This window comes from Schistocerca nitens, chromosome 2 (genome assembly GCF_023898315.1).
Source record: "Schistocerca nitens isolate TAMUIC-IGC-003100 chromosome 2, iqSchNite1.1, whole genome shotgun sequence".
Taxonomy (NCBI): domain Eukaryota; kingdom Metazoa; phylum Arthropoda; class Insecta; order Orthoptera; family Acrididae; genus Schistocerca; species Schistocerca nitens.
This window is the reverse complement of record NC_064615.1, coordinates 650,241,717-650,262,043: the sequence shown is the minus strand read 5'-3', so window position 1 is coordinate 650,262,043 and position 20,327 is coordinate 650,241,717. Positions and strand designations below refer to the sequence as shown.

Below are 20,327 nucleotides of genomic sequence, written 5' to 3'. Positions count from 1 at the left end.
TCCGTATAAATAGGCACTCGCAAATGCTATGAACTCAGTCTCTGACTCGCCTTGAAGATGGCTGGGAGGTTTCTAGCTGAAATATCGCAAGAAGAATTGTCGCTGTCCCGAGTGCACGCCCGAAAGATGATGGAACATAGTCTTGTTTAATAAGCCAAGTAGACTTCAATGGGGGAAAAATTGCTAAGGATAGTCACTGCTAGTAAGCATGATACTTGTACTGCTTCTGTGAAATTTTCCAAACAGTTGCACCATGCAGTTGTTCATTTCAACTATGTGAAGTGTTTCACTTTATGTGTGAGATTATGTAGGCATTAATTTTTTTCTCACATCCGTTTTAGATATGAGCTACACAATCTCTTCAATGTGTTAAAACTTGAATACCACTAAAGACGCAAATTTCAAGCAATTTTAAAATGTAAGCAAGACATATCATGGAATTAGCAAATGAGGTAAAAAAAGTAATTTATATTTTTTTCATATTGCTTTCCATTCATATGATGATGGTGAGAAGTTGGTCTGATAAAGACTAACAAGAAGATAAATGAATTGAAAATATCTTCAAATCAGGTGTTGGTGGGACAGTTGAACATATACATATATGTAATTATACTCAGGGATTATGCATTTTGACTATCATGACGACTCAGCTGTCATGTCTGAGTGAATAACAAGGGGTTTTGAATTCAAAATGAAAAGACGACTACAGATTTTTCATAAAATATATAGCAGGGAGAACTTTACCAGGAACAGAACTCTTGCTTGTTCTGAGTCAGAAGCTTGAAGTCGGCCATGCTGTATGCTTGTGTGCAAAACATTATATGCCTGTGTAAGATCAAGGTAGCCTGAAGGGTAGCCTTGCCGTAGCTGCTGTCTTAGTACAGAACAGTAGTCCATTTCCAGCAGTCCACATGCATTATTTATAACTGCACATACACCATCTATGCTCGAGCTGGAGCTGGCTCGCCTTGAAAAATAAAATTAACAACTTTTCAGTGTATTTTAAGGCAATTGGAAAGAGCTATTACAACTAGTGCTGAATATTAAAATTTTCTGACAACAAGAATTATTTATCATCATCTGTCGCATGAGCCATAAGACAGTAATTAATAAAACATATAAATCAGTTTGGTAATAGCATGTAGCCATTTTTAAGATATGGTCTTAATACTGTATTTAATTAACAATGACAATTGCTGAAAGTGAAGGCCATACTGCATAACCACACCTGACCCAACTGCCACGTAAAGCCACATCTACCCGTGATAATTGCCTCAATTTGGTGTGGAAGAAAGTACAAAAGTTTCATTTACAAATATATTTCATATGGCACCATACGTTGCACCACTATTAGGCATCCACCTTTCTGTTCCACTGATAAACAGACTGAAGGATGACGGCTGTCTATATGCCTCTGTACAAGCCCTGATTTCTCTTATCTTGGCTATATGGTCCTTATGTGTCATTTGCAAATGTCGGTTCTCTAAACTTTATCAACAATGTTTCACATAAAGAATGTTGTCTTCCCTACAAGAATTCCCATTTGAGTTCATGTTGCATTTCTGTCATACTTGTATGCTGACTGAACATCCCAGTAACAAATATAGCAGCATGACTCTGAACTGCTTCGATGTCTTCCTTTAATTCAACCCGGTGGGGATCTCAAACATTCAAGCAATATTTAAGAATGGGCTGAACAAGTGTTCTACATGTGATTGCCTTTACAGGTGAGCTACACTTTCCTAAAATTCTCTCAATAAACCTAAGTTGACCATTCACCTTCCCTACCACTGTCCTTATTGCCTTGATAGGCCTGGATATTTAATTGAAGTATGTTTATCAAGCAGCACACCACTAATACTGTATTCAAACATTACACCATTGTTTTTGCTACTCATCTGCATTAACTTACATTTTGCAACAATTAGAGCAGGTGCCATTCATCACACCACATATATGCTCTAATTTATTGTGTATCCTCTTACATTTCCTCAATGATGACACTTTCCCATACACTATGGTGTCATCAGCAGTCACAGATTGCTGCTCATTCAGTCAGTCAGATCATTTATGTACCTGTATATAGAGAACAAGAGCAGTCCTATTGCACTTCCCTGAGGCACTTGTGATTATAGCCTTGTCTCGGATTAACACTCGCTGTCCAGGACAACGTATTGGTTTCTACTACTTAAAAGTATTCAAGCCACTCTCACATCTGATAAAGTATTCCGTAAGCTTGGACCTTTGTTAACAGTCTGCAGTGGCACACTGTGTTAAAGACTTTTAGAAATCTAGGAATACGTAATTTGTTTGTTGTCTTTCATCCATGGTTCCTGGGATATCATGCGAGAAAAGAGAAAACTCAGTTCTGATTTGTGGACTTAAGTTTTTCTGCCTCAAATTTTTACCGTGATCTCTCAGTTTCTCTTGGAGTAATTGATTAATGGTGTGCTTCTGGGTGTTCTCCCAATCTGCTGTTAGTACAGTTCAAACAGCTTTACAATCAGTGTTGGAGGTATGTTGTAGTTAATGGTCATTACTTTGAAGGTCAGTAAAGGTATTTTGTTTGAAACTGCTGCTTCCTTTATTTTCTGGGACCATTCACCAAACTTTTCAGACACAATTTGTCTGTTATCACTTTAAGTGTGTTTGGGGTCTAATATATCGTCACTTTATAATAGCAGCAACTAAAAATATACAGGAGGAAAAAGGTTCATGAGAATATGGTATTGAAAACTGCACTGCTAGCTAAACACCATTTGAAGATGGTGAATGTCTGATCTGATGCCACACAGTTTGAACTCGCCTGTTCATAGGTATTTGACCCTTCACTTGTAACCCTGGTATTGACAACACACTCAACGCAATGACAAGAATTTCCTCCTCCTCCTCCTCCTCCTCCTCCTCCTCCCCCCCCCCCTCCTCCCAAATATCTGACAACCTCTGAAAATCTGAACAGCACACTTTTAAATCAATGCTGTGGGCACTTGGATGATACAAAAGCATGATAAATAAAAAATCCTGGTGGTATGTCAAATCATCATTTTTGGGAAATTGCTCTGTGGCAACATGTCCATTGTTTAGCCCTCTAAAGTACACTGCAAAAGCCTAAGCACATACTGTGACTCATCTATCTCACACTAAAATTGATAAATGACAACATGTTTAATCACAAAGTCAGAAAAATAATTTATATTAGTAAATGCAATTTCTTAACTTATTACTTAATGATTTCAGAAGGTATATGTACTGCATTATTAATAAAGAAAAATGAATCCACTGTGAAGTACTAACCTTATGCATTTCCTTACTATGAAGAAAACATCATCCACCATACTGGATGTTATTGAACCATCCTCTACAATGTCCATAGCAACTGCTTTCTTAACACTTTCCTCCATAAAATATCTTTCTAACAGCAAGTAGTTGCCAAGCAGCTCTTGCATGCGGTGTGAAAGTTCACTTCCTTTCAGCATTGCTTCAAGTTCTCCAACCATTGCAACACGAGACTCTGGTTTTTGGAGCCCAACCTCCAAATCATTCTAGAATATTGACAAGTGAACAAAAGGGAAAAATTAATATGGTGTGCATAGGATACATACAGTCAGCCTACTCTTCCCTTGAACCCTTCCTCCCTTCCCCTTGCTTCCTTTCTCCACTCGCCAATTCCACCTGACACGTATGCCTCACCCTAGTACATCTGCAGACCCATAAAATGCAGCTAGCCAGGAAATGTACCTGTGCAGATGTATGTGCATTTTGGACTATTTAGTCTTATACAGGATATTGTCCAAAAGCATAACAATGTTTTCAGTCTTTTTTACATGCCAATCAACTGCTCGGTACTTTCTAACTACATGACAAATTGTTGCCTTAATTCCTTCCATTATCTATTGCCATACAAGCATAGTGTGATACAAGTCTTGGTTCTCAGATTTAAAACCTTTTCTAACCATGTTTCCAAGCATTTACAAGAATTGTAAGCCTGCATTTAAATCACAACACCCCTATTCTCCAAGAATTCTCATACACCATTAAAACTGCACATCAACCCATAGTAATAAAAATAATTAGGTCAATACCTTGGGAGATAAAAATGTTATGACAAATACCTGTGCTTCAACATATTACAACTTATCAAATCCCTTTCTTCAATATTGCAAATTATTTACGAGATATTAAGAATGAACAAAAAACGTACCAATGTCACTATCATATATAAATCATTGTGTATTCAGAAAGCATAATGTAGCTTTACAGTGTGTGTGTGTGTGTGTGTGTGTGTGTGTGTGTGTGTGTGTGTGTGTGTGTTTTTTTTTCTAGCTCAGAAAAGGATTTGTCCGAAAGGTAGCAAAGTTTTTAGTTTGGCTTATATGCCTGCTGATGACTCAATGCCTCTACTGTTCAGTCTTTATCTTTACTGCTAAATTATTTGCCTTCTGCCAGACTATGGCAGCCACACCATTCAAACACGCGAAGGGCTGAACTACGGCACAGCCAACACAAGTAAGCGACACCTGGCATTCACGAGTGCAGCTATACCGTTACGCTGAATTTTGGCAACGGTGCATCACGCACCGGACCGCACAGGACAAAGCAGGCAGACAGTGCGAGCCGGTCAATGCGACGGGATGCACGTCTCCGACTTCTCCCGCAAATGACTACATGCGTCGAGTTAATGTGACTCCCCCGCAAATGCGTACGTGCAGTCTTGAATGCAGTTGCCCGTTTCGCGGTGTGCACCCTTCCATTTAGCAGTGCCTTTCTCCCTTTCGTGGACATCACGGCACTTCCGGTCACGCCAGGAGCTGAACATTTCGCGACGCGGCTTTTGTCTCACTCGGTCCATGCGGTCATGCCACGGCTCTTCACTGGAGAGTATACCCTCCGGGATGGGGGATCGAGCCATACCGCTAGTGCAACGCGCCTGTACGGATGGCCATTAGTGATGAATTGTATTTGTAACTTAGTGTAAGACTTGTGAAGAATAAATGTGTCACGACCAAAACTGCTGTAGTCGTTTCTGTCACCAAGCCTTTCCACTGAACATAGCGTGTGGGCATGGCAATGTAGCCAGTTCACTGCGCGTTAATGACTGTAAGCAGTGATACCACACGTCCACGCTTCAAGACTTTCCGTATCACATTTACATACAGGACTACACCAAGGAAGTACACTACATCATGCAACTTGCAGATAGAGGTACTCCCGTCCCCCCTCTCCACACACCATAATTTATAAATGCGGGCATGCTGGAAAATAATGCCTCAAAATTTTTTATGTGAAAACTCTTAAAGATTTTTAAATAAAACAAATGTAATAAGCATAAGCATTCTACATCTTTACTGTACATGGCTTTGTACTTGCAGGCCTCTGCCGTGAGAGGGCTCCGAATTGCAGCATGTAACATGGTGATGTGTAATTTACAGTAACTATGGTGGTGCACAAGAAACAGCATGCAGCAACTGTGTTTTGAATTGAAAGACATATTCACACTTGTGGCACACTTTCCTTCATCGTGTCAATGCCATACCACGCGAGCATTGTGGCACCTGCAACAATATGATGTCTTGGGTTCACTGTCATCAATCATCCTCCGTACAGTGCCAACTTGGCCCCATTCAATTTTCATCCATTTCCAAAACTTAAAGAACACTTTGAGGGATTCACTTTGATAGTGATGCAGTAATACAAGCAGAGGTGAGATTGTGGCTCTGTCAACAATGTCACATATTCTACAGTAGCAGTATCAACAAACTGGTCTCTCACTCGGAGAAATGAGTTTGTTGCCATGGCGATCATGTTGAGAAATAAATATGTAAACGAAGAATAAAGCTGTAGGATGTTAATAACATTTGTTTTACTTAAAAAGCTTCAAGAGTTTTCATATAAAAAAATGGAGACATTACTTTTTGGCAAGCACTTGTAATTTTCAGGCTACAATTTCATACTACTGGAAAAAGAAAGGGAATTTCCAGTCACCAATTACAGAAACAGTACTAGAACTAATAGGCACATACAAATGAAGAAGATACCTAATCTGCACCTCCTATAATTTTTAAATCTTTTCTTCATAAAGGTAAAAACACACATACAGAATAGCAAAAAATGTAATTCATGTAGTAGTTGGAGGAAATACAAGGTGCTGAAAATAGTAAGAAGTTAGTCCACTCTTATTTTCAACTCCTCAAAAGTTACAACAGAAGATAAAATTCTATTCCCATTAGCTCCAAAACAGCCAGCTCCCTATTTTAGTAACTGATAAAGGAACACCCCTCTTCTGTATTATTTTTAATTGTTATGCTCTAAAGAAAGTTATAATTTGTTTCAAGTCCACTATACTTTCTATGCAAAATGCATACATGTTAAAAAATGTTCGGATGTGTACTTCATGTTGCAGATATTTAATCCGCATTATACAAAATAAGTTTTTAAAATTATTTCAAACCTTTGGAGCTGAGCATTTTGAACTTTTATTGACCCCCAGACAATCGTAGCTATAGTGCAATAGCAGTAACAGGAATGTCTTCAGTAGTCATGTAATACATGCTATTATAACAGAAAATATTTCAGTGCCACATATCTAACTGACAGAAAATAAACTCTTCAGTTTTCTGATGCACAATACAGATAATTTCACTTTATAGTTTAAGAGTGGTGAAAAAACTAAGTTAACAAAAACAAAGAAGCCATGCCATATGATAAATTGTCTTGGTGGCACCCATTAGCAAATCTCTCACAAGATGCATTTTAGATAAAGCTCCTGGGTCAAGTGTCATGTAATGTGCAGAGTTGTTCTTAATACTTTGTCTTCTAAATAAATATTTGAATAGTGTTACGTAAATCGAGATATAAAAAAATCTACTCACCAAGCAGCAGCAGGAGAACATACATACAAAAGGATTTAACTTTTACAAGCTTTTGGAGCCAGTGGCTCCTACATCTGGTAGAAGAGTTGAAGGGGAAGAAAGAGGGGAGAAAGTAAAGGACTGGACTGGTTTAATGAAATGGGTACAGTTCTGGAACGTCACCCAGAACCTCGGGTCAGGGGAGACTTACCAAATGGGATGAGAAGGAAAGACTGAATCTTTCCTTCTCATCCTTACACTATATTATCAATAACTGATTATTTTTGTTTCAATAGTGTTATATATTTGCAAATTCTCTCTCAGTAGCACATCATGACAAATATAGAGAATAATACAATCTGAAGTGTTTCAAATGGTTTTAATACACTTACAAGAACTCTCCGTCTTATGAAACGAACATAAAGTTCTGCCCTTGAATGCATGATGGTCAGTTCTCCCAATAAGAGATCCAAATCTTTCGGATCTAATTTCTCTGGCGATTTACTGTATATATTGCTGCTGGTGCCACCAATGCTACTCCTCATGAGGTCATTTACTTGCTGTATTTTCCTCTCTAAATGACGAGATCTGCTGAACTCAGTTATCACATGTTTAGTTTGCCTGTCACATTCACGCTGCAGGTATGTCACCACAGTGAGAAGTTTTCCTGGACCTAAAAGAGAATAAAGGAAAATTAAATATACACGCAAACAATATTTTAATTTAAAAAGTATTTATAATAGTTGTATGTTGTAGGTTAACGGGGATCTAGAAATGATGGAGAGGCTTCGTACCCACCGCAGCTGCAGTGGTCCACAACACCACGATGATTACTGTAGTCCACTTCAACCCTCCGCCGCCCCACACCGAACCCAGGGTTATTGTGCGGTTCGCCCCCGGTAGACTCCCCAAGGAAGGTCTCACACCAGACGAGTGTAACCCCTATGTTTGCGTGGTAGAGTAATGGTGGTGAACGCGTACATGGAGAACTTGTTTGCGCAACAATCGCCGACATAGAGTAGCTGAGGCGGAATAAGGGGAACTAGCCCGCATTTGCCGAGGCAGATGGAAAACTGCCTAAAAACCATTCACAGACAGGCCGGCTCACCGGACTTTGACACAAGTCCGCCGGGCGGATTCATGCCAGGGACCAGGCGCTCCTTCCCACTCCGGAAAGCCGTGCATTAGAGTTATAATAGTTACTTATTGCCAAACACACATTACAAGTTTTCTGTCTGATCTTACGTCAATAGATTTTACCACACCAGATACTCGCCTACCTGTCCTAAGATGCTGGCTCATCAAATGTGTCAGGAGTGCTGAGTGGTAGGATCTGGAAGCTCCAAAGAAGTACAGAGAGATGTCCACAGTAGGTCAACAACTGAAAGAGTCACTCTCTAAGAATGAACTTACCCTAAGCCATCTAGTGCAGTAAACCACAATGAAAAACATGGTAGGGTCAAACACAAACTGCAAAAGTCCCCTACAGGTAACAAAAACTGACAGATCTTATCCAAAGTGTTTGAATAAAACACAGGTGAATGAAACAGAAATCGACAGTTTGAAACATGAAGTACCAGGTGGTTATAACGAAAAGTTCCCTATTTAACACATTATAACATAGAAACTAATTACCATACAAGTACCAAACATAGGAGCATCGATGTCCAGAGTATGGGGTGCATGATTTCCATGTGTCACAACACCACAGTCCATTTCCAACTATGGCCACCAGGTACCGTGATCGGTCATTGTGATTCGTAGTCTCACACACCTGACAGGTCGCAGTGCCCTTGTTGATGTGTCAACACGAACTTGGACAAAAGGAGCAAGGCATTACCGGTGAAGCTCTATTATCAAAGATACAGTAATGCTGCAGCTGCACTTCGAGAATGTTGCCAGCTGAAAGGATTACGGAAGGGTCCTATTTCTCCAGCTGCTGTGTGAAGCATGATGACGAAGTTTGACTCAACTGGAGAACTGGGCATTGCTCTAGGAAGAGGCCAACAATTGGTTGCACCACAGGTGGTTAATGAATTTGCTGTTGCTATGGCAGACAATGCTGTGTGCAATTCCCAATGTCCTGTGTCACGACAGTTGAACATCCCATGGTCCACTGTACAGAAGGTGGTTCAAATCATTCTCAAGTGGTATCCATATGAGATCTATATCACACAGCAGCTTGCACCACAGGACACACAGTGACGTGTTGACTTTGCTCTCCACTTTCTCGCAAGGACTGAAGTTGACAAGGGCAGGCCCTGGGCCATCTTATGGACAGATGAAAATCATTTTTCTCTGACTGGTGAGGTGAACACACAGAATTGCCAAGTGTGGCAATCTTCACCTCCAGTCACTGTGCATGAAGTTTTTCTGTATGATGAACATGTCACTGTATGGTGTGGCATTACGGCTACATTCATCATTGGCTCATTCTTTTTTGAGCAGGTTGGCACTCAAGGAACAAAGATGTGCAGTGTGACTGGCCAGTGTTACTGTGATATGCTTCGTCGGCATGTCATACCCACCCTACAGGAGAGAGACACATTGAACTCATTTTCATGCAAGGCACATTGCGCATGAAGTTCACCTGCTTCTTCGAAGCACATTTGGAAACAATCAAATTATCAGGCGATCGTTTCCAAATGCTTGACCAGCATGACCACCTGATCTCAGTCTCTGTGATTTCTGGTTGTGGGAATACCTGAAGGACAGGGTTTACCAGGGGAACATTCACACATGTGCTGATCTGAAGCACAGCACATCAAGAGAGGTAGCCAGCATACCTATGGACATGCTTTGTTCTGCCGTACAGAATGCAATCCTGCACTTTCAGACTTTCTGGACACTGATGGGTGCTGTATTGGGCCCCTTTTGTAGCAGTACTGGCATGTAATGGAATGATGTACTGTAGCAGCACATTAAAAGTGTTTCGACTGAACTGATTCTGCATTATTTCTCTTCCCCATGTCCTTGACATTAATGCTACCAAGTTCGGTACTTGTACGGCAATTAGTTTCCATATTATAACATGCTGAATACGGAAAGTTTAATTACAACCACCCGGTATTAAGTATGGGGCTTGTGCATGTGTGAACTCTTCAAGTACAATAAGAGAGAGAACGGCTATCAGACCTTTATCTGACAATAGTAATAAACAGGAAACAACAGTAAGTAATCACATTATTATAACAGCTGAGAGACTGATAGAGGGAGCATGAGCAGTGATTATGCAGAATAAGAACTTAGCAGGCATGAGAAAAAAGTGGAAGGATCCTTATGGACAGAAACATGGCTGATTGCATTAAAGTATATTCAAAGCAGAATCTATTACTTCTATGCCAGTGAACAATACTAGTGAAGATGTGGGGAAAAAAAGGATTAAACATAAAGCTTGCCAAGAGCTTCAGGTGAGTGGAAACATTTCAGAATACTTTAACGGCAGAGTTGGAAATCAGCTGTAAAGCAGACTAGAGGGGATCTGGAGGAGGAGGAATAGTCAGCTGATATGGAGATTGTGTAGAGATGATACCTGGCAGTCATGTGGTCATCCAATGCTGATGTAAAGCATTGCAATGAAGTAGAGTGAATGTGCCAGCCATTTATATGGAGTCAGCACAGGAAGATGAGTCAACATAAAGGTGTGACAGAACACTGGGAAGAACTATCACATGTTCCAATGTGCCCATAATGAAACTGTAAATGAAGTTGCACAGTTAGCTGGTGGATAAACACAGACTGTACCATGCATAGCCAGTAACACAGTGTAAGATTAGTGAGTGTAAAAAGATCCTAACTGAAAGGAGCTGGAGACAAGTGTGACCTTTGTCAATGACAGTCTGTTTAAAACCCGACTGGAATTGCTGCTATCAGTGGATGCAGGTCCCCCAGAGCAGATCCTGAGTGAAAACTGGGAAGGAAACTGCTTGCAAAGGATATTAGGGGCTGAGTATCTTGCAAAAACTTATTGCTCTCAGTGACAGATAAAATTGCATATCTTCAGTGGGTCAAAAAACACAGAAACTGGACATTAGGTGACTGGGAACATGCAATGTGGTCAAACTAGTTGCAATTTTACCTGTTTTCAAATGATGCCAAGTGTTGAAAGTACAATGAAGTGTTGAGCCCACAGTGTGTATTTGCTGTAGTTCAGGCTGGAGGTGGTTATGAGAAGTTTCGGGGCTGTTTCTCATATCATGCTTAGACCCACTCAGTCATGTACCATGAACAAAAAGCTGGGTATTTATCTCAACATTTCTGTCACACAAGCTCCCAAATAGAGGATGTATAGGCATCCCTGGCAAAGAAAAGCAACTGAAAGAACTGAAAACAAATAAGTCACCAAGTCCAGTGGAAAACCAGTTTGGTTTTACAGGTTGCAGCATTGCACCCTCACTTAACTTGCATTTACCACTACTCTCTCAACCAGAGCAAAGTTCCAAGTGACTGGAAAAATGCATAACTGACTCCTGTTTATAAGAAGTGTAAAAGAACAATCTGCATAATTACAGACCAATATACGTAACACTGGTTTTCTGCACAACAGTTGAAGGTATTCTGAGTTCAAATGTAATAAATTTCCTTGACACAAAAAAACTACTGTCTACAATTCACCAGAGATTTAGAAAGCGTCACTCATGCAGAACTCAACTTGACCTTTTCTCACATGACATTCTGCAAACGGTAGATGAGGGGCATTAGTTAGATTCCATATTCGTAGATTTTCAGAAAGTATTTGACACAGTGCCCCACTGCAGACTGGTAACATGGGTATGAGCATACAGAATAATACGGAATAGATTACCAGATATGTGATTGGCTCAAAGACTTCTTAAGTAATAGAACCTAGTATGTTGTCCTTGACAGGGAGTGTTCATCAGAGAAAAGGGTATCATCTGGAGTGACCTAGGGAATTGCAGTAGTACCACTCTTATTCTGTACATACATAAATAATTTGATGGACAGGGTGAGCAGCAATGTGCAGCTGCTTGCTGATGATGCTGTGGTATACAGGAAGGTACCATTGTTGAGTGACTGTGGGAGGATACACGATGACTTAGACAGAATTTCTAGTTGGTGTGATAAGTGGCAGCTAGATCTAGATGTAGAAAACTGTAAGTTGATGCACATAAATTGGAAAAAGAAAACGATAATGTTTGAATACAACATTATTGATGTACTGCTTGATGCAGCTGTGTCGATTAAATATTCGATTAAATATCTAGGTACAGCATTGCAGAGTGACACAAAATGGAACAAGGATATAAGGACAGTAGTACAGAAGGCAAATGGTCAACTTCTGCCTCCTGGAGGAATTTAAGGAAACTGTAGCTCATCTATAAAGGAGACAGTCTATAGGCCACTAGTGCAACCCACTCTTGAGGACTGCTTGAGATTATGGGGTCCCACTAGGTCAGAATAAAGGAAGATACTGAAACAATTCAAAGGCATGTTTCTATATTTGTAATCAACGTGCAAGTATTACACAATGCTTCATGAACTCAATGTGAATGCTCGAAGAGAAGATGATGTTCTCTTTGTGTGGTACTACTGAAAAAATTTAGAGAACTGGCCATTGAGGTTGACTGCAGAACAATTCTATTGCTGCATATTTAGCATAAGGACACAGAGATAAGAGAAATTAGGGCTTGTATGGAGGCATTTAGACCGTTGTTTTTCCCTCACTCCATTTGTGAGATGAGCAGGAAAGGAAATGGCTATTAGTAATACAAGGACCCTTCACCATGCATTGTATGGTGGCTTGCAGATTGTATATGTAGACTTCTCCATTTCATGATGAGTATGCTGTGGACACTTCCATCTTCTAAGATGACAAGGTGCATATGTCTGTGGTTTGGCAAATACTCAGGCACCCTGCCACATCTTGACTGGTCTGCTAAATCACTAGAAATTAATGAGACAGAAAATGTCGGAGACTATTCAGAATAGTTGGCGAAATGCAGCAATCAACATACTTGCAGTCTGGCAGCTCTATGGGATCTAATCATCAGTGAGCGGCTTCAGCTGGATGTGGTTTACCTGAAGAAACTTGTGGACTCTCTTCCTCACCAAACTGAGGTCATTATTATCAAGGCTGGAAGCAACATTGCATAGTATTAGTGTGATGTGTCAAGACGGACTAACTTTTTTGTCTGGTGTGTTATATCACAACTAGCGGTGGTACCAACACCTTTCACTGAAATTATAAAAATTCTAAAAAATAAAAGCTGTTGCAGGTTTGATGGAATTTCAAACAAAATTCTGAAATGTTGTTCCAACTTAATAAGTAATATCATTAGTGATATAAGCAATGTGCATCTGGCGTAGGGAATTTTTCTAAACTGATAAAAATATGCCATTATTAAAACACTTCATAAGAAAGGTGACCAGACAGACTTAAACAGTTATCATCCAATTTCCTTATTGATATATTTTTCCAAAATATTCGAAAAAGTAATGTACTACACAAGTAAGTGGAAACAATTTACTTAGCATTTCACAATTTGAATTCCAGAAAGGTTGCAAGACTGAATGCTATTATACCTTCATTCACCAAACAGAAGAGGCTTTAAATAATAATATATCACTAGTTGACATTTTTTGTGATCTCTCTGTGGCCTTAGAGTGTGTAAACTGTAGAGCATGATGCTCTCTTAGAAAAACTAACATTTTACGGAACTCTTGGTTTTACAAGCAGGTAGTTTTTGTCATAATTGGCAAACAGAATGCAAAAGGTTGTGATGAATAGCTCAGACAATGTTGGAAAGGTAGACTGGGGTAAAATCACAATAGGAGACCAACAGGGTTCAATTTTGAGTTCACTTATATTCCTTATACATGTGAATGACCTTTCACTTAACATTTAACAAGCAAAATTGGTACTTTTTGCACACAATACTAGTATTATAATAAATCCCATGAGAAAGAAAACAGCAGAAGAGTTAGTAAATGATATTTTCCACAGAATTATTAGGTATTAAAAATGGACTCTCCCTAAATCCTGAGAAAACACTATACAAACAGTTCTGTACATCAAACAGAATCATACCAACAACTGATGTATCACATGAGCAGGAGCCAGTAAGTAGAGTAGATTCTTGGGTGTACATGCTCATGAAAACTCAAACTGGACAAAGTATAACACTGAGCTTCGCAAGCAATCAAGTTCAGCCACTTTTGCTCTTTGTCAATTGCTAATCTTGGAAACAAATATATCGGTCTCCTGACATATTTTGCACATTTCCACACAATAATGTCATACGGAATAATTTTTTGGGGTAACTCATCACTTACAAAGAAAGTATTGATAGCACAAAAGCAAGAAGCAAGAATAATGTGTGGTGTTAACCCATGGACATCATGTAGGCACTTTGTCAAGGAGCTAGGCGTTTTAACTGTGCTGTCACAATACGTATGAATTTCATCATAAATACTCTATCACAATTTGAAAAGAACAGTGATGTACATACCTACAACACTAATGGTAAAATGAACTTTATTAGCCACTGTTAAAGCTGTCTGTTGCTCAGAGAGGAGCTCAGTATGCAGAAATAAAAATTTTTGATCATTTGCCTGATAACATTATATATCTGACACATAGGAAAGCAAGTTTTAAACCTCAAGTGGACGTGTCTGTGCATTAAGTGTGTCAATCACAAATAACATTGTTTACTGCCATTCCACTGTTGTTTTACACTTACAAGCTGTGCCTATTCCTTCATTATTGCTTCAGCTGACACAGTAGTAAGTTGTGCTGACAGACGTCTAAGTGAGCAACAGTAAAATAAAATAAACAGCAAGTTAGGTGAGAAAAAATTTATGATCCGCGCAAGAAAATGATCCAAATTTCAAGCTAGCAGCATCTACATCTACATCTACATTTATACTCCGCAAGCCAACCAACGGTGTGTGGCGGAGGGCACTTTACGTGCCACTGTCATTACCTCCCTTTCCTGTTCCAGTCGCGTATGGTTCGCGGGAAGAACGACTGTCTGAAAGCCTCCGTGCGCACTCTAATCTCTCTAATTTTACATTCGTGATCTCCTCGGGAGGTATAAGTAGGAGGAAGCAATATATTCGATACCTCATCCAGAAACTCACCCTCTCGAAACCTGGCGAGCAAGCTACACTGCGATGCAGAGCGCCTCTCTTGCAGAGTCTGCCACTTGAGTGTATTAAACATCTCCGTAACGCTATCACGGTTACCAAATAACCCTGTGACGAAACGCGCCGCTCTTCTTTGGATCTTCTCTATCTCCTCCGTCAACCCGATCTGGTACGGATACCACACTGATGAGCAATACTCAAGTATAGGTCGAACGAGTGTTTTGTAAGCCACCTCCTTTGTTGATGGACTACATTTTCTAAGCACTCTCCCAATGACTTCAACCTGGTACCCGCCTTACCAACAATTAATTTTATATGATCATTCCACTTCAAATCGTTCCGCACGCATACTACCAGATATTTTACAGAAGTAACTGCTACCAGTGTTTGTTCCGCTATCATATAATCATACAATAAAGGATCCTTCTTTCTGTGTATTCGCAATACATTACATTTCTCTATGTTAAGGGACAGTTGCCACTCCCTGCACCAAGTGGCTATCCGCTGCAGATCTTCCTGCGTTTCGCTACAATTTTCTAATGCTGCAACTTCTCTGTATACTACAGCATCATCCACAAAAAGCCGCATGGAACTTCCGACACTATCTACTAGGTCATTTATATATATTGTGAAAAGCAATGGTCCCATAACACTCCTCTGTGGCACGCCAGAGGTTACTTTAACGTCTGTAGACGTCTCTCCATTGATAACAACATGCTGTGTTCTGTTTGCTAAAAACTCTTCAATCCAGCCACACAGCTGGTCTGATATTCCGTAGGCTCTTACTTTGTTTATCAGGCGACAGTGCGGAACTGTATCGAACGCCTTCCGGAAGTCAAGAAAAATAGCATCTACCTGGGAGCCAGTATCTAATATTTTCTGGGTCTCGTGAACAAATAAAGCGAGTTGGGTCTCACACGATCGCTGTTTACGGAATCCATGTTGATTCCTACAGAGTAGATTCTGGGTTTCCAAAAACGACATGATACTCGAGCAAAAAACATGTTCTAAAATTCTACAACAGATCGACGTCAGAGATATAGGTCTATAGTTTTGCGCATCTGCTCGACGACCCTTCTTGAAGACTGGGACTACCTGTGCTCTTTTCCAATCATTTGGAACCCTCCGTTCCTCTAGAGACTTGCGGTACACGGCTGTTAGAAGGGGGGCAAGTTCTTTCGCGTACTCTGTGTAGAGTCAAATTGGTATCCCATCAGGTCCAGTGGACTTTCCTCTGTTGAGTGATTCCAGTTCCTTTTCTATTCCTTGGACACTTATTTCGATGTCAGCCATTTTTTCATTTGTGCGAGGATTTAGAGAAAGAACAGCAGTGCGGTCTTCCTCTGTGAAACAGCTTTGGAAAAAGGTGTTTAGTATTTCAGCTTTACGCGTGTCATCCTCTGTTTCAATGCCATCATCATCCCGGAGTGTCTGGATATGCTGTTTCGAGCCACTTACTGATTTAACGTAAGACCAGAACTTCCTAGGATTTTCTGTCAAGTAGGTACATAGAATTTTACTTTCGAATTCACTGAACGCTTCACGCATAGCCCTCCTTACGCTAACTTTGACATCGTTTAGCTTCTGTTTGTCTGAGAGGTTTTGGCTGCGTTTAAACTTGGAGTGAAGCTCTCTTTGCTTTCGCAGTAGTTTCCTAACTTTGTTGTTGTACCACGGTGGGTTTTTCCCGTCCCTCACAGTTTTACTCGGCACGTACCTGTCTAAAACGCATTTTACAATTGCCTTGAACTTTTTCCATGAACACTCAACATTGTCAGTGTCGGAACAGAAATTTTCATTTTGATCTGTTAGGTAGCCTGAAATCTGCCTTCTATTACTCTTGCTAAACAGATAAACCTTCCTCCCTTTTTTTGTATTCCTATTAACTTCCATATTCAGGGATGCTGAAACGGCCCACACTGAGACAGTTAGCTACGAGATAATTAGTAATTGAATAAGCAGTTGGTAGGGATACATGTTTACCTTGGTAACATAAAGACAGCTCTTTACATGCGTACAAAGTGCACCGTGCGCCTGCTCATGTTACGAAAAATAGTACTTCTTCTGGACAACTGCTTCTATTCCAGTGAAGAATTGCTACTTAAAAACTGACAGCCAGTAAAAAAGACAGGTGTTTTTAAGTGTAATTGTATGACCAGTAATAAAATGATGAAGCAGTAATAAAATGATAATGTGTTCATTAATGTTAGCACTAATCATGTACACATATTCTGTAAATTGACTTGTTCTACATCATTTTGATAAAAGAATTGTTCAAACAATCTATGGAACATGTAACTAACATAAAAGACGAAGATAGATTAAATTAAGAATGCAACAATTTACAATGTCTGTAGAAACTTCATGGAAGTGATTATTACTTTTTTATATGATCAGAGAAAAAAAACATTAATAATAAAAAAAATTACATGAATGTACGAGATGTTTACACAGTTTGTAGATGATACAGAAAAGAATATATAGGATGATCTTGGAGGGAAGTGGAATATATTTAGGAAGATATTCCTGGAAATATTCACCTGAAGTGATTTAGAAATACTGATGAGAACTAAGCTAGGATTTGAACCTCATTCTTTTCAAACATTGAACCCTATGTCTCTGTCATTATGTCACTGTAGTCAGGGGAGGGGAACACTTCTGCAAGTCATTCTTGCTCTCTTCAACAATGTATCTGATTTCTGATTTAGCAATGGAAAGTGTCCAGGTTTGCAGGGAGACATCTGCAGTGCTATCTACCTGCACCTGATTTTGATGCATTCGTGAAATTCAAACATAGCTCACTGACTATAAATGTCCAGTTAAATGTCGCTGAGAATCCAGCTGGGCAATTGTATTTCTTAATCAATGAAAGGGCCATTCAATTTGTTAATATATTCTTTATTTAAGTCCATAATAAGTTTTGGCTTTGACACAGTATTTGAAGGCTGAAACTGATTGTGGATTTAAATAAAGAATATATCAACAACTGGAGTGGCCTTTCACTAATTGAGTATATAGTTGCAGAATAACAGCTCTCTCTAAACATAGAGAAACTAATAATTCTCTTCGTCCTACAGCTATCTTCATCGGATATATCTATGAACGGAAGTTGTCACTGGAGAGTACACAGATGGCTACAAAGTATTTGTGTGAGAGTCAGAGAGCAGGAAGAGGTACTGAGCCTAGAGGACACCTTTACAGATTGCACAAAGATATAGGTCACCGTTAAGCAAGCAACTATGTCCTGATAAAGAAAGGGACAGGTGTAAGAAGGATACTGAGACTGTTACAGTGCTGAAGTTTCCCATCAGATAAAGTGCATTGGGAGTTCTTGATCAGTTCTGTGATAGTCTTTCTGTTAAGTAGTTGATGAAATGACAGATACACGATATAGAACAAAATTCTGTATAGTCTGTGATTAGAGAAACTGTAGTAGATTGATAACAGTCCCTTTGTAGTAAGGGTACAGTTGGTGTGGCAAATACGGACTGCTTGATGGTGATCCATTTGGAGTAGCCAAATTCAAGTTGCAATGCTCTACTTGATACCCAGCCTACTAGTCTCAGAAATGGAAGGTAGGTTAGAATTTGAAGCCTATGAACGTTGAGCACTAGCTCAATTGAATAAGCATGACGAAGGAAGTGGTTATGTCCTTTTTTAAAAATCACACCAACATTTGCTGCAATTATTGTCCTCTCAACAATAAAGTGATAGTAGATGTAACACTGTCTTACAGAAACAAAGAGGAGGATTTGGTTGTGCACTTAGCAAAGGAACCTTACCAGTACTGGTATGAAGTGCTTCAGAAAAATAATAATTGTAAATGTGATATTCGTACGGATTTCTCTTACCTTCACTGGTACTTTTACATTAATCATTTTGAGAGTATTCTCTGATGTAAACATTGGAGGATCCTTTTCAATAAATTTTTTCTATCAAACTGGCAATTCTTGAATGAAACAGCATAACTGGTTCATGCAATTAGTAGTAACATTCATTTCAAGATTTATAAAAATCTGGGCCACTTTTTCACGTAGTCACATTTTCTGACAACCTAAGTATTGCATTCAGTGTGGGATGTAAGGTCTCACACTGAGACAGATGAATCCAATCTATGTTTCAACAACTGGGTGAGTTTTAGAGATACAGAAGGCTACGACGTCGCGCAAGACAGACTATATATAAGACAATCGAAGATGTGGAAATGACAACATCAGCCGCAGACAAGAAGAAGAATACACTAAAATCTGTTGCAGCCCACTCTCTTCTGGATGGACCAGCTGTATTTTGTGGATGTAAATTCAACTTTAGCATTGATACGAACGACACATTTACACATGGTAATGGATGGTTCACTGTCACTTTTTTTGTAGTTCATCATTGGCTACCTCTCTGATACTTGGCCGCATTTACCCTTTCAATTTCCCACTATTTTTGCAGTTCTAGTCATAAATGCATTAGGTTAGACCAAAACACCACTAAAACTTAATAACTTATGCAATACTGCCACTATTGTATTTTCATGAGGACATTTTAAATTTACAATCACAGTCTCCAATGAAACTGTCCAATTACACAGGTGTTCAACAGATTTGGGATATCAAGCAATTTGTCATACAGAATTCTGAATATAAAAAGAAGGTAAGCTGTACAAGCTGTTCTCCCACCATCATGTAACTCAAACTCATTTTCACATGTCTTGTAACTTGTTACCTATTAACCAACTTTTATTCCATATGGAACCATTGTGCACAGTGACTAAAGGGAGGGCAGGAACACAGCAATGAGTTGCAATACCATTAGTTTTTTATTATTCTTGTATATCCAAATTTCCACTATAAAAAGCCATCTTCAGTGCATTTGAGTGAGTTTCAATCCAACAAACTCTCAGTAGTACATGCCATCATAAGACTTTAGAGGTATATAGGCAGAAGGAAACAACCTATTACAACATTTTATTCAGGAGAAATGTCATTGGAAGCACAAATTGCCTGCATTCTCTTCAGATGCAATTGTGACTGGGCACCAGTGGTGCACAGAATCAAATGGAAGTTTTTAAAAAATAAATTGAAAAATAATTGTTTTGATTTCATGAAAATCTGAAGGAACACACAATCCACCTAAGCAGAATCTCAAATGCCCTAATAAGAGTAATACAAATAAACTATGTCTGATGTTGAAGATTCAACTTACTAATGACTATTTTGTCTTTAAATCCATTTAATTCCTAAGTAGACGAGTCACTAAGAAGTTGACTGGATGTTAAAGAAGTTTTTCCTTGTGGTCCAGAAAGTTAAGCCACCAGTTCCTTTCTCTGAAACGCTAAACAATCCACTGCTACATCTAATGATCAGTACTCATACACGCATAGAG

At 39.3% G+C, this 20,327-nt stretch overlaps 1 protein-coding gene across 4 annotated transcripts in view; it reads right to left on the bottom strand.

The window, feature by feature from the left end:
• The window catches only part of LOC126236766 (conserved oligomeric Golgi complex subunit 4), a 128,836-nt gene that overhangs the window by 71,803 nt on the left and 36,706 nt on the right, over nucleotides 1-20,327 (bottom strand). For all 4 annotated transcript variants that reach the window (XM_049946336.1, XM_049946334.1, XM_049946333.1 and 1 more), the window contains exons 6-8: nucleotides 7,241-7,521; nucleotides 3,295-3,542; nucleotides 745-967 (exon numbers count right to left, since the gene is read on the bottom strand). In XM_049946336.1, coding sequence (XP_049802293.1) covers nucleotides 745-967; nucleotides 3,295-3,542; nucleotides 7,241-7,521 — 752 coding nt within the window. The remainder of the gene's footprint in view (nucleotides 1-744; nucleotides 968-3,294; nucleotides 3,543-7,240; nucleotides 7,522-20,327) is intronic.